The sequence below is a fragment of the Beta vulgaris genome, chromosome 6, assembly GCF_026745355.1.
Source record: "Beta vulgaris subsp. vulgaris cultivar EL10 chromosome 6, EL10.2, whole genome shotgun sequence".
NCBI classification, from domain to species: domain Eukaryota; kingdom Viridiplantae; phylum Streptophyta; class Magnoliopsida; order Caryophyllales; family Amaranthaceae; genus Beta; species Beta vulgaris.
In genome coordinates, this window is record NC_079207.1 from 27738841 (window position 1) to 27754645 (window position 15805).

The 15805-nt window shown below is 38.1% G+C and overlaps 1 protein-coding gene across 3 annotated transcripts in view; it reads left to right on the forward strand.

Moving 5' to 3' along the window:
- Positions 1-15477, forward strand: part of LOC104908409 (receptor-like protein 4) — a 31974-nt gene extending 16497 nt beyond the window's left edge. The window contains exons 7-9 of one of the 3 annotated variants that reach the window (XM_010697526.4): positions 9099-9176; positions 9856-10061; positions 14700-15477. In XM_010697526.4, coding sequence (XP_010695828.2) covers positions 9099-9176; positions 9856-10061; positions 14700-14806 — 391 coding nt within the window. In that variant the 3' untranslated portion in view covers positions 14807-15477. The other 2 variants (XM_048647380.2, XM_057396034.1) reach the window with 2 other exon arrangements.
- Positions 15478-15805: the final 328 nt, after the last annotated feature.

The following is a 15805-nucleotide window of genomic DNA, read 5'->3' on the forward strand; positions in this document are numbered from 1 at the left end:
TCACATAATCGACATAATCCTTCAACTTTTTATTTGAGAATTTGGTGCGTCCACCTTCGACGCACGTGGCTCAGCCTCCGTAGCCGACGCCACATCCACTCGTGGCTTGGCCTCCTCCGCCGACGCCACCGCCACGTCAGTGCCTGCCCCAAGTCCCCCTTCGACGTTAACGGGAACTTGCACAGACAACTCATCAAAAAATTCATCCACTCCTGCATGTCCCCGAGCAACCAACTCATTCACAGGTTACGGAAATTTATTTTCAAGAAACTTCACATCACAAGAAACAAAACATAAGTTATATAATTTCCATCCTTTCTAAGTATAAGAATAACCAATAAAATCACATCGACGGCTCCTAGTGGCAAGCTTATCACCTCCATGAGAAATATTATAGGCATAACACAAATATCCAAAATTTTTTATAGACATTATAAGGGGCTTGCCAAACAAACACTCATAGGGAGTTTTATAATCAAGGACAACAGATGGAGTTCAGTTTATTAAAATGACAAGCTGCCTCACACAATCCCCCAAAACTTTAAAAGTAGGTGAGCCTGAAATCTCAAGACACGTGTGTAAGAATAGTGACTTGAATGGTGCCTTGAAGGTGTTTGGTAGGATGCGTGAAGAAGGAATGACATAAGGCTGATTTTGAATGCACATATCTCTCAATCTATAAATGGTTTTGATGTGATTCAAGTTGGAGGTCATAGTTTGTTCCAAGAGCTTTCCAACGATAGGTCATATGCCCAATTCCGCTGAGAAACGAGAAAGTTATGTCAGCTTTACGAAGAACTGACGAAACTGTTTTCGTCCTCGCCCGGTCGGACGGATCTTGCCTGGTCGGACGCGCAAGCTGTTCTCCGCCCGGTCGGGCGGATTTCGCCCGGGCCGCCCGGGCGGGTCGGCGGATAACGCGGAAACGCGTTTTTGAGCGCTAAGTATAAATAGGTTATTTGTACCTAGGTTTTAAACGCCGAATTAGTCTATATTCTCTCTGTAATCTGGTTTTCCTCACATAATAAAATATTCTCTCCCTCTCTCCCGTGGATGTAGCCAAGTTGGTGAACCACGTAAAACTGTTGTCTGTTTTTATTGTTTTTTGCATTCATTATTTATTTCTCTCTCACATCCGTTATAACAAACTGGTATCAAGAGCTTTGTTGTTCGATCTGTGTGAGAAAGATGTCTGGGGTGAATGTCAAAATCGATAAATTTACTGGGAGAAATAGTTTTAGTCTGTGGCAGATCAAGATGCGGGCTTTACTGAAGCAACTGGGGTTGTGGGCACCGTTGGCAAAGAAAGCAACGGATTCAGTCACCGCTGAGATGACCGTTCTGGAGGAGAAGGCTCATTCAACGATTATGTTGTGTCTGGAAGATGACTAATCACTGAAGTCGCGGAGGAGGAAACCGCATCTGGTCTGTGGTTGAAATTAGAGAGTTTGTATATGACAAAATCTCTAACTAACAAGTTGCTTTTGAGAGCAACGTCTGTTCGGCCTGCGAATGCAGGAAGGTATGCCTCTTAGAGATCATCTAGATCAATTAAATACAATTTTACTAGAATGCGTAATATTGATGTGAAGGTGGAGGATGAGGATGCCGCTTTAATTCTGCTTGTTTCTTTACCTATATCGTATGAAAATTTTGTGCAATCTTTCATTGTTGGTAAAGATTCTGTGTCCCTAGAAGAAGTTAGATCATCTCTGCATACTAGGGAATTGCGCCATAAGGCATCTGGTACCGGTACAGTCGATCAGGCTGCTGGATTAGTAGCCAGTAGTAATGGACAGGAGAATTCGGGGAAAAAAATCCAGGAAACCGTCTTCTAGAGGTCCTAAATCTAGTGATGTCTGTAATTACTGTAAGGAAACGGGGCATTGGAAAAGGGAGTCCTAAAAGGAAAAATAAATCTGGGGCATTGGACAGGAGAATAGTGACTTGAATGGTGCCTTGAAGGTGTTTGGTAGGATGCGTGAAGAAGGAATGACATAAGACTGACTTTGAATGCACATATCTCCCAATCTATAAATGGTTTTGATGTGATTCAAATTGGAGGTGATAGCTTGTTCCAAGAGCTTTCCAACGATAGGTCATATGCCCAATTCCGCTGAGAAACGAGAAAGTTATGTCAGTTTTACGAAGAACTGACGAAACTGTTTTCGTCCTCGCTCGGTCGGGCGGATCTCGCCTGGTCGGGCGCGCAAGCTGTTCTGGGAAATCTGGGGACCGCCCGGTCGGGCGGATTTCGCCTGGGCCGCCCGAGCGGGTCGGCGAATAACGCGGAAACGCGTTAAGTATAAATAGGTTATTTGTACCTAGGTTTTAAACGCCGAATTAGTCTATATTCTCTCTGTAATCTGGTTTTCCTCACATAATAAAATATTCTCTCCCTCTCTGCCGTGGATGTAGCCAAATTGGTGAACCACGTAAATCTGTTGTCTGTTTTTATTGTTTTTTGCATTCATTATTTGTTTCTCTCTCACATCCATTATAACAACGTGCCACATTTAAAATATGTTGATATTTGCTTTCAACCCTCCCATTCTGATGTGGAGTTTTAATACAAGAAGTTTCAAAAATAATTCCGTGTTGCCTAAAGTATGGTTTCAAGCAATTAAATTCAGTTCCATGATCAGTGATCAGTGATCACTGATCACTGATCACTGATCACTGATCACTGATCACTGATCACTGATCACTGATCACTGATCACTGATCACTGATCACTGATCACTGATCACTGATCACTGATCACTGATCACTGACTTGATTTTTTGTTCAAATTGGCGATCAGTCAAAGCCACAAAGATTGCATAAACATAGTCTCAAATTCCAATTTATTATATAATAAATACGTTCAAATAGTGTGAGAAAAATCATACACTAAAGTTAAAAAATATTAAGCATCACAACTTGACTTAGTTCGATAGATGCCCCCCATAAATCACAATGAATTAACTTAAAAATCCTACTAGCTCTACTATTACTCTTAGGATAACTAGTTCTAGGATGATGAGCACGAAAACAGACATCACAATCATCTATATTGCAACTATGACTAGTACTATTAACACAAGGCAAAGCACGCAGAACCTTTTTCGAACGATGACCCATCCGTTTATGCCACAAATCTATAGATGATTCTCCATCCACAACCATGTTCTTTGCCTTACGGATACCCAGAAAAAGAAGAGTCCATCTTTACGCTCACCCACTCCAATCAACGTCCTCACCCTGCTGTCCTGTATTACACATAAAGTTTTAGTAAATTGAACGTGGCAATTTTCTGAGTCTAATAACTGCTGAATCGAAATTAGATTACAACATTAGTAACTTTCAAATTGCCATGGAGCACGACATGTCCCTCATACGTAGCATCTGCTGAACTATTATCTGGCAAACCAACGGGGCATCCTTGTATCTTTTTCGCATTCCTCAAATGCGCAAAATTACCGGTCACATGATGTGTGGCCCCCGTGTCTAATATCCAAGAAAAGTGACTCTTTAAACTATGTTTAGGTAAATTTAGCGAATCAAGTATATGCCTCCATTGTTTAGCCTCTATGCCCACTAAACCTGAAGAGTTACTGCAACCACCCCACCGGACTGTTCATCGGCGCTGCAGCCGGAAGTCACCGTGTTCGTTCGTATCGGCGCTGCAGTGTTGTTGCGTCCGCAACCTCCCCTGCTGCCAGTGGGTGGACGGCCACCGCGATTCCCTCGTAGAATTCTGGGTGACGATGCTGAATTGGCATCACTGTTATGGGTTTGAACAAAGCTGTGTTCATATTCCTCATCTTCTTTGTTGTTGGGTTTGAAAGTCTTGGTTTTGTGATTGTCGGTCTGTTTTGTTTCGCTTTATTTTTTGCGGAAAAAAATTAAGGATTTAGAGGTTTGTTAGATTAAAGATGGCGTGGGATTCAAAGAATCAAAGTAGTTGGGCACCCATGGAGGAGTAGGCGACGACAGATATGGGATTTGCGGGCTGGGCCAGTTTTTTGGTTAGAAGGATTCAAAGAAGAACTTGAAAAAAATCGAGTCTTGGTTTGAGGCCAGATTGGTTTTTGGTTTTTTTAGATTTTGGTGGAGAGAATTTTCGGCTTTTGGCTCTTGATACCATGTTAAATAAGGATTAATTTTAGTCCCCTTTCTCATTCATCATCAGAATATGTTTATACAACCTAAGTAAAGAGTCCTACTTCATCACAAATTTGAAATAACAATCATACTTCTAATACATATCATATATAGAGTCCTAACAATCTCGAAGCTAGAAAGCGTGAACAGCGGGTGCTTGGATGGAAAACCACGATGGTGAGGCTAGAGATGCGATGAAGATGAGGCGCCATAAGGACACGTGCTGTGCTGTGCTGGGCGGACATCAAGGAGGCAACGCCAGAGGCGATGGGCAGCAGTGGCAGAGGCAACACTTGCTGCAGGGGAGTGCCAATTTCGCCGGAAAAGGGGCACTAGAGGGGGTTACCTCCTGCGGGGATGGGGCATTAATGGCAGCGGAAGAGGGGGTTGTGAGCATGTTCGAGTGCAAGAATGATGATGATTTATCCATGGAGTACGACAGTCCAAAACAAGGAGGAATTGTCACCAGTCAATGGTTTTCGAGGATCTGGTAGATGGTTTGGCAAAGCGTTGCAAACATACCATATTGATCGCCATATATTCCTTGATGTTGCAATCTGTTATTTGGATTTACCTCCACAACTTTTCAATTGAATAATTGAAATTGGGAATTTCAGTTGGAATTGTAAAAGAGAAAGAAAGTTCTTTTTCATGGGAAAAAAGAGAAAGGGAGTTGAAAGAGAAGAAGAGAGAGAAAACATAGAGGCACATGCTGTGAGAAAGAAAAAAGGCAGAGTCTCCTACCTCCGACCACATTTATGCTACACATTGCACCTTGAGTTAAAGGTCGTGCTACGGACTGCACTAGTTAAAGGTTGTGCTGCTTATTGCACATAGTCATAATTTGTGTTCTAGCCAATTAACCCTATTTTTTTATTCCACTTATTTAAAGAATTGTATGTTCAAATATCATCAATAGTACCCCAAATATAGTATCTATAACAATTTTGGACATAATATGGTATAAAAAGTAAAATAGAGGGAAAACAAAGTTAAACGTTGTATTTTCCCGTTACAAGCTGTATCTGTGACAACGCGACCCCGACCGCGTTTTAGTTCCCTGATTTTAACCTACTTACCTCCTCCATTTGTTATTGGTTGTTTCACTTAGGGTTTTGCTAAAACACAAGTTTGACCATTAATATATTTAACTATATATTAGCACAAATTAGGAAACATTGATATTCTGGAACATATATTGAGACAAAATCAATAACATATTATTTAATAACATTTATTTTTATACGTTAGTTTGAATATACAGTCAAAGTGGATTATTTAGATAGTGACAAAAGTCAAAGTGGAACAACAAACAATAAATGGAGGGAATAATTTTTAGTGGCATATAGATATAGCCATGTTTTAACGGGATTATTGGAAGATCTTTTGAACGAGAAGATCCTTCAATCTAATTCTGTACTTTTTAAGAATAAATTTCTAGGCAGACACATCTAACCTGGCATATCATCAACCGAGAAATCTTCCAGTGGCACAATAAGGTTATTCTATTATCCTCCGTCTTTAGAGGGAGACAAGGGAACTTTGTTTCCAAAGGAAGTGTTTTATTTTGCCTTATTGTTGTTCCTTTTTTAATTGAAACTAAAATTGTACAAATTGAACAAGGCTACAAAGGTGACCGTAGTCATCTCCTCATCCTTTTGTAAGTCCCATGTCACATTCCCTCCACCCCGCATCATAGTTCCAAAAGGCGGTTTCGGTCACGATCGCGGTAATGGTGATGTGGGAACGTGGATGATACTTTTGTTGTACTGCCGAAATATGGGCTCATACCATGAGATATCTCGTGAATCTGCCTAAAACGCGTTTTTTTTACACCTTTATGATGCGAGTAGTATCAATTCGGTACACAGGCGAGACTATAAGATGCGGCCTTGTTTTGACACTATGCCCCACATACAAACCCTTGCATTCTCCATTCTGGCATTGGTGTCAGTAGTCTTCCAATTATTCCTTACTCTTTGTAAAGCTATACCTTCTATATTTTTTATAAAAGAACAGCCCATGTTCAAAATTCTTTGTAATCAATAAATATCCAGTAGTAATGGCTCTATGTGGATGCCAGTTGGAGATAAACTCTTGGTTCATACATCGAAATCATCCTGTTGGCATAAAGGGTTTGGATTGTTGTTGTATGCGACTTAAATAATCGATGATCTAGATCAAGGCTGAAAATCAGACAGTATAGATTGAACTTTGGCAGTCCAATTACCAATTAATATCTCCTCTTTTAGTATATCTAGAAAAGATTGAAGGTCCTCCACTCCTAGTGGTGGCAACTTAATAAAGCTTGCGATCTGTTTTAAGTGCACTATTCTGGAAACTTTTTGTGGATCTGAAGTACATGTCCATTGGAGTTTTTCAGGAGAAAGAACAGCGTTAAGTGGGGAATTACCCATTTGTTTTGGTGTAGCACCAAGTCTTCTTATTCTCAGTGCCACAGATTTTATGAAGGTTCTTTTTGATGGTTGACATCAAATGTCTTCTCAGATGGGGGCCTAATGGGTTTATGGCAGAAATGTTGGAAGGAAATAAGATAGTCTGTGCTGGCAAATCTATATCTTGATCAAGATCTGATCTGATTCAAGAAGTAAAGTTGAAGGATGTTATTTCTATGGGAAAACGGGTCACATTCAAACGGGTCTGTTCTGGGAATATGGGTCATATATATATTTGAGCCATCTTTTTGTATTGTATGATAGATTGGTTATATCTATCTTGAAATGAGAAGGATGAGAATAACATTTTTGCATATTTTTCGAACTAAATGTGCAACTCTTTTATCATATACATTTTTTTTGAACAAGATGTGCAGCTTTCTTTTCCAGATAAAGTACTTTCTCGAAAAACTAAAATATGCATATTCAGTTCGTAAAAATATGACATCTATCTTTCTCATTTTAAGATATTTTTTATTGAATCTCCCATCTATATTTAACTATAACTTCTTAATGTTGTAGGGTAAGTCTTGTAGTGTTTACTTTGTGGAAAGCAAAACTTAAAACTAACCGAAAGAATCATCAAAGTAAAGATGCTGTATTTACTCCATAGACCCCTACAGTGTAAGGCCTAGCTTCCTATGTGTGTGAAGGGCAGGGAACCGAAAGGCAAAGCCATTCTTCATCATTGTAATGATGATTGCCAGTCATGCTCCGAGAAAGAAGATCAGAAATCCAAGAGAAGTTCTGCCCGTTGGATATCTTCTACAGAAAGTGCTGCTGCAAAAGAACGTCCAGATAAGTGGGCTTGCAAACACGGGAAGTTGTGCAAACATTTTGTGCGATGTTGCTGCTAGTCTACTACGCTCTGATCCTGCTGGCATTGAGAACTCTCTGCTCCTTTGCTGCTCATTGGCATTTTCGTGCAGATTGACATGGGCACTTGTGCCACCTGACCACCTCCGCAGCACCATAATGATTAAATACCTCCAAGACACATAGTAAACTAGTCTTATATGCACGCGATGCATACGAAAACAAATAGAAAGTTAAATTGCATAATTAAATCTGTCCAAATCCTTGTTTTTGATAGAAAGGGGAAGTTAATGAAGTTGAGAAACTGCCTTGAAATTTGATAGAACTGCCGTATAATTTGGCCTTGTTTTGAGTGTAATTTAGGATGGACACTAAGTCCTCCCCTCTTCCCTTATAAAATAGAGATTAATAATGCTTGAAAGGACTAGATCTTGGTTACGACTTGAGTCAATATTGTAATTAAGCCAAACAAAGATTCATGTCATATAATTTGCACAGAAACATAGAAATCACAGTCTCATGTCCAAGCTATGTACGAAATACATTGGGGGGATTGGGTAGTATGGATAAAGCAAGGATTTATCGTATGCAAACGCAAATTACATGATGAGAAATCTAAAACTGTTAGTCGGACTAAATATGGACTTCTGTCCATATTTAAGTGGATGTATATTGAGTTTTTGACTTTATTGATGCAATATGCTAATGCTTTGCTGAGGATTTCCAAAGCTTAGGACTTAGGTGCTGATATGATTCCACGACCGGAATCTGCTTAGCTTCGAATAACCTTCACTCAGTTAATCTCCACTAAGGGTTCTAATTCACTTTTAGGGCTTCACTCACCTTAAACTTGAATTAGGAAAGGATTTGAGATTGGTTTATTAGCTTCACTCACTAACTCACGCAAATCTCGCTTAGTTTTAGGTTTCACTCGCCTAAATCTAAGGTTCTTGTATATAGATTCACTCTCTAAAAACAATGAAATCTTGGAATTAAGTACGTCCAAAATCAGTCATAAACTTACGTTTAATCTTTAAACAAAAAAACAACTCCTTATTATTATGGCCGAAACTTATTTATATAGTACAAGTTTCCTAAGCATATTAAAAAACTAATAAAGCTTAAAGACTACAACTAACAAACTTATCTATCTTTATCTTAAGGATAAAGATAAATAACAAACTAAAACTTATCTATAACACACGCCTATTATAAGATAATTACTAAGACTCAATGATAAGGAATTAGACTCCTACGTATAATAGGATTCCTTTATCACTCAAACACTTATAAAGCAATTAAAATACATAGACTCCTAACAGAACTAGGACACTATGTACGAATCCTAACAGAACTAGGACTCCTGGCTAGCACAGTCATGCTAACAGTGACCCACACTGTCTTATTGGCCCTCTCCCATCCGTATCAGGTGCGGAAAGAGTTTCTTTGGTGTAAATGCTTTAGAGACTTAGTTTGAAGCTTAAGTATTCGTGAATTAGAATAATTCAATTTAAGTTGAGATTGCATATGAATGAATGGGAAGGTTTGAATGGTTTCACGTCCTGTGGGAGTCCTTGGAAATATATTTCTCAAGTATTTGACTATATATATATATATATATATATATATATATATATATTGATGCGCTCGTATCTTACATGTTTTATTTACTTGTACCAGGCTGTTGAATGATAATAAACTGGAAGGGCGAGTGCCAGAGCAGATTTACTCAGTGGGTGTCCATGGTGGAGCGATCGAGTATGTTTGCTTATGGTTTTCTGCTATGGTGGTTTCCTTTCTACTTCTATTTTCCATATGCTCTGTGTCCATATAGAGGATTTAAGGATTGCATGTAATGAGCTAATCCAACTTTAAGAACCCAACAAAAAAAAGTTCAAGTTACCAACATGAAATGGTTGCTCTGGGAACCTGTAAATATAAAAAATGCACTTCATAACACGTATATTTTTCTTATTCTCAATCTTTACGTGTATTTTTCATTTTATATCCTATATGACAGAATGTTGATATGGCTTCTACTTACTATCTTGACATGCGTATTGTCATCGTATTCAGCCAAATGTTAGATCATTGGTTAACTCGAGACGCTCTATAATATAGACATCTAGTGCTGTGCAGTAGGCTAGGTTATAAGCTATTGCAAGCATTTTCATTCATAGAATGGATATGATATTCAGTAGGGTGTTAGTTCTCTGTCTCTCTGTCTCTCTCTCTCTCTCCCCTTCACACAAACACGCATCTGTGCCGTAGGTCACTATGGTGCACAGGTACGCTGAAGTTGTTGTATTTGAGATAGCTGAAGTTGTTGCTAGTTGCTTCCTATTTCCCATATGATTGTGGAACTTACCAGTCATGAAATTTACACTACAATCATAGTGCTGCCTGCTTCTATGCTAAGAGAAAAATTGTATTTCAGTCTCTCCACAAACAAGGGTCTGTGTGGTGTTCCTTCTTTGCCAGAATGTCCTTTCTTATGGAGCAATGGTCGGTTGTCCAGTGGTGGTAAAATTGCAATAGGCATAACTTGCTTGGTGGTTGTTTGTGTTGTGCTGCTGGTGATATACATCTGCGTCAGACGCAAGAGGAATGACTATGACTTCGGTCTACCACATGAGTTAATGTGTAAGTTGATTTTTTTTTACATCTGTTTTTAATTCTCGTCCTCACATCTAGTTTTTATTTTGTTTTCGTTTGGAGAGCTTCATGCAACTTCCTTATCTCAGTTAGCTGTTATCTGATGGTTGAGTTGGTATTCTACACATTTTTGTTTCTTTTTGCTGTTCAAAGAACATTTCTTTTAAATTCCGTATGTAAAGGTTTCCTCTTTTCACCAGTTATTATTACAAACTCTAATTGAGTTGGTACAGTGGTGCTTCATACGTCGTACCTATATATTTGTGTTCCTTTGCTGAAATTAAGTTGAACCTTTTGTCTGAGGTTATTCATGTTTTGTTACGATGCATATATCTTATCGACCAACCTTGCTCTTAGCAGCTGTTGATTCATTCAAAAGCAACCATTACATTGTGATAAAGGGACTTTTGCATTGTTAAATAAAACTATTTAACTAATCACTAAACAATGAAAAGAGGCAAGGTCATTATTCCACAAGGATTAGGGGCCACTGACAAGTACTTCCTCCGTTTCTAAATAAGTGCAACACTTCTTGTTTTCACGTTTGCCAATGCATTATTTTAACCATTAATATCTTCAATTATCAATAAGTAAAAATTATAAAAAGTTGATATTAAAAAAATTCACATTCAGACGAATCTAACAAGATCCCACATGACTATGTTTTTCCTAAAATGTAAATCACCAAAGCTAATTAAAGTTTAAACTGTGAATAGTAAACACTATGCAAATGTTGCACTTATTTAGAAACGGAGGAAGTACTAACTATGATAAGCTAGGCTGAAGAATTTCAATGATATATTGTGAATTGTCAACTAAAATGCAACATGAAGCAAACTAAAGTAAGTAAATAACCGGCAAGTACGAGTAACTATGATGATATTAAGGTTCACGAGATTAGTGAAAGGGATCAAAACACTAATCACATCAGTTATTTGTTTCGTATCGAAATCAAGTGTGTGGAGTCGCTGGGAAACTATGAGATGAGCTTCAATCTTGAACTTGAATCACCACCAAATGATGTGTAGTTTAGAAGCTATGACTTCTTCAGCTAGACCCTTGTGCAAATAATGAAGTGCACTTTGTGAACTTTGCTTTATTAATCATGCTATTGATCAATTTTTAAGTCTAATAAAAACCCCACTTTCAAACTTAAATACCCAAATCAATCATAGTTGAGATTTCATTCAAATCTTGACTAACAAGTTACCCTCTAGACATGAAAATCTACCTAAGAAGATGGGAGATATATACTAAACTATGCATGAAACAAGTAAAGAAAGATATAAAGAACAATTAAATCAACAGAATAGGAGGGAGTGTGGAAAGCTCATCGGAAGAAGTTTGGAATCTTTCAGTCTTCCTTTTCTCATTAGATCATTGAAATGCAAGCACAAACCATTTTTTTCCCCATTTTCTCTATCTAGATTTGGTCTACTCTTCCTTAGACAGTTAGACTAGGTGTAATCCCCCTCAAAATGAGCTGAAAGGGGGTTACTTATAGAAGATATTATTACACAGTTCGAGGAGAAATAAAATAGAGTTCGAATCGTAAACCTAAATGCTCGAATTAGCATATGTCGCTGCTCAGACGAGCACCTAGGCTTCTCCTAAATTTTCTTTGCCTTCTTGTCTCGGACGAGCGACAAGTGCTCGGACACGCCTGATATGTGCTTTGACAAGCACCACAACCTGTCAGCATAGTCCAACTTCAAATGGTCATAACTTATTTGTTTCTTATCAAAATGAAGTGTGTGGAGTCGCTGGAAAACTATGAGATGAGCTTCAATCTTGAACTTGAATCACCACCAAATGATGTGTAGTTTAGAAGCTATGACTTCTTGAACTAGACCCTTGTGCAAATAATGAAGTGCACTTTGTGAACTTTGCTTTATTAATTCCTTTTTTCCTTCTTTTTTCCATCATTTATGCTCTTAGCCTTGTTGCATCCTTGGGCTCTCAATGGTGAAATGAGAAGTGTAATGGCTGTAATCTACTCAAACCTTCAAAAAACACCAATAAAAACGCAATTAAAGGTCTAAATAACAAGGAAAAAGGACTAGTATCTACAAAAGAGTTACAGGTACTAAGAACACGAAAATTATAAAAAATAAAGCTATAAAATATGAAATGAAGAAAAAAAATTGTATACAAAACCAAGGGTATACAAGTTTTTCAGAGTAATATTTGATATAAATATAGTCATCATGACGCAAACACTATGAAGAGTAACCTGAAGAAATGTACAATCCTATGCACCCAATCTAAAACAGATGCAAAGTACCTATTTTGATCTGGAGCCTAAATTTATCCAATCTGAGTATGATTTGAATGACCCATTGCTACGTCTGATACTCTGATCTTGCTGAATCAAGAGTGAATTCAGTTACTTGGTATCTCATATTCACAAAAAACAAGTCACCATGTGCTTCATGTACTTGACTGCCATCTTTGACTGGAAAGAGAACTATTAGTTGATAATAATTCAATTTTTACATAAATCTAGTGTTTGAAAGATAGCTATAGGAAGGAATGTTTCCTCATAATGCAATCCATAGGCTAGAAGCTGTATGCTATAATTAGAGTAAGTTAGAGCAACAAAAAGAAGGAACTGGTTCAGGTCTCAATGAACTTTTTCTTTGTGGTCTGACTATCTTGTCCCACAGTCGGCCACCTTATCTCATGCATTATGATGAATAGTTAGAATTTACATCAAGCCTTTACTTGTGACTTTGGTTTGTTAGTTTGTTTTGTTCAAATACATGGTGTTTGTTGCCGAAATTCTTCCTTACTGACATCTCTATAATCCATGGTCTATAAAAAACTTAAAATATGACAGACAGATAAAAGGGGCTGGTAGAGACATGAAATCCTTGTATTGAATCCGGAAAGTGGGACTTGCATGTCAATTGGAATAACGGAACTGCTACGAATTAACATAGCTTGGACACATTAATGGCAGATATTAAGGAAGAAATAGAAGTTTTGATTCATGAACCGAAATTACAACAATTTAAAGGATAACTACAAGCTTACGAGAGGCTTGTTGTCTCCCATTGAACTCTTAAAAGATCTCCCAATTTTTCTTAACAATTTTCAACATGCTTTTGTCTCCCTAATTATCCCTATATATAGAGTAATTTCCTTAGCACAGCTACCTAACTTACGAAGCTCACTAATAAAGATAATATCTAAATTACCCTTCCCCCCAATATGGATTTATAGCATTACTGGCCGCCCAAACTTACACCTTGTCCTCAAGGTGGATAGTAATCGGCGCTAAATTCTCGGCCTCTGCAGCGCTTGACCGTGGCCTTTTGTACATTGATGCCTGGCTTCCATTGGCGCTTAAGCTCCTCGTTGGCGAGGGAGATGGCAGGGAAGCTCGATTTGAACAAAGTGGTGGGATTGGAAAACCTTTGTGTGGGACAGATTGTGGGCGAAGTGGGTGTCTGTAGGGTAAGGGAATAGGAGTCAGAGAGTTGGGTGGGGCGTTTGGGTTTAAAGACAAGTGGGCCATATCTGTTTGTGTTAAGGAAATGAAGAGGGTTTTGTTGTAAAACATTGGTATAGGCAATAAAAATTTGGTGGGCTCCATTAGTGGGGTTTACAATGGATGCTGGCTTAACATTAAAAAATCCTTTCATGAAGCTGGACTCACTAAATGAGAAAGAGGGAGATTTTAATTTAGATATTATCTTCATTTGTTTAGCTTGGGGAATAAGCTAGATAATTGCACTAGGGAAGTTACTCTATATACAGGGATAATTAGAGAGGGAAAAATATGTTAAAAATTGTTAAGAAAAATTGGGTGAGCTTTTAAGAGTTCAATGGGAGAGAACAAGCCTCTCGAAAGCTTGTAGTTATCCTTTTAATTGCTGTAATTTCAGTTTATGAATTAAAACTTCTATTTCTTCCTTAATTTCTGCCATTAATGTGTCCAAGCTATGTTAATTTGTAGCAGGAACCTCCTGTCCCTTTAGGAAGAAAACCTTTACAATAGCTAGCTCGACGGCTAAACTTATTAACGTACATAAAATTGAGTTGACCATCAGACCATGTACCCCCTTTCACACACAGACTCAAACAGTGAGAATTCCAGTGGAATTGCCATTAACCATGTTTGCTTGTTAAATGATTTGACCAAGTTTCCCCCTCCCCCCACGCACAAGTCAGTCCGAGTTTTTCTTGGCTCTAGGAGCTCCTTAGCATAGGAAATCCATCATTGCTGCATGTGTCCAAGATCCTTGAGAAGTAAAAGATGAGAGTCCAAATGGACCATTGTTGAGAACTAAGATCTGAACTAGATGTGTGTCAAATTGAACGATGATCAGGGAGCATAACAACCAAAGTAAGAAAATTGCAGCTAATATAGTGATGAATAGACCGTAATACTAGTCTGGCAACTTTGTCCAACCCATATAGTGCCTCTTTTGAAACTAACCATAGTAGAAAAATGACAGATCCTTCCTGTTTCTTAAGATGATGAGCCAGTAACATTATTTTTGTTGTGGGTATCTTTTACTACTAGAATAGCATTTTAAGCAGTGTTCTTTGTTTTCTGTTTTGTGGTTTTCTTTATGTATATTGGGCTGTTTGCTAACTCTTCTGTACGCCTGTTTTCAGCAATGGCTGCAAAGAGAAACCGCTATCATAGACAGAAGTCATTGATGCACCTTGAAATGGAAAGCCAGCATGCCAAAGGGTTAATACCGATAGTGAAACCTCAATAGCATGAAACATCTAGGAGCGGAACAAGTTTTTGCAGCTATACTATATGTTGGATAACCAATAGCTCATTGTAAAGGGTCTTACAAAAACTGTCGAGATATAATTGATGAGAGAGGAGTAAGATCGAGATTTTGACAGGTTTGCTTCTTCCAACAATTTGTTGCGAACTGTGGTCACCAAACAATGATTTTGCAGAGATATACAGTGCATCGTGTATATATTCTTCGAAGATGGCAGAAAGGTGAACACCCTTGAAATCTGTTAGGATTATACCCCAAGCAAAGGGGCATTTGTTTTACGTGTGACATTGACATCCACCTCTTCGATGGCCATACCGACTAGTCATTGATCTAATTCTGCTGATCATCATCTTAGCAATGTAATCTTATTTTTCTTCTTTTTTTTTTCTCACTTTTGTGCATTCATAGTATCAGTCATAAACTTGTATTTATTTGGTTCACTCTGATCCTCAGTGGCTTTTTTAATTCTATATGGAATTTATGTAAAGTTTTTTTTTAGGCTATCTCATCGGTGAAGCATACTGAGAAGATAATATTATGAATTTTACATTCTTTTGGGTACATTCATACAATGTAAGAGCTCTGTAACCTTGAATGCATTCTTTGTTGTATGGATATGATCTAGCTCTATACCAAAGGGTTAAATTTTCTTTTTTTTGTGATTAATATTGTGCATATGCTTTAGGAAGACCTTTTTTTTTAAAGTTGGTCAAATGAAGAATGAGGATGGTAAAGAAAATCTCACTCCAAAGAGCCCCTAGTGGAATTTGATCTCATGAGGCTAAATTTTTATCACTCGGCCAAGCTTTGCTTGGTAAGCCTTGCCTTAAGAAGACTGTAACCCTTCTGACCTCCAGGTTTTGCCGTAGACTATACACACGATTAGATCTACACATTCCAGCGTGCACATTGTGCGTAGTCATCAAAATGAAGCCTTGCAAAGAACAAAAATGTGCGGCTCATATATAAGAGTAACATGCA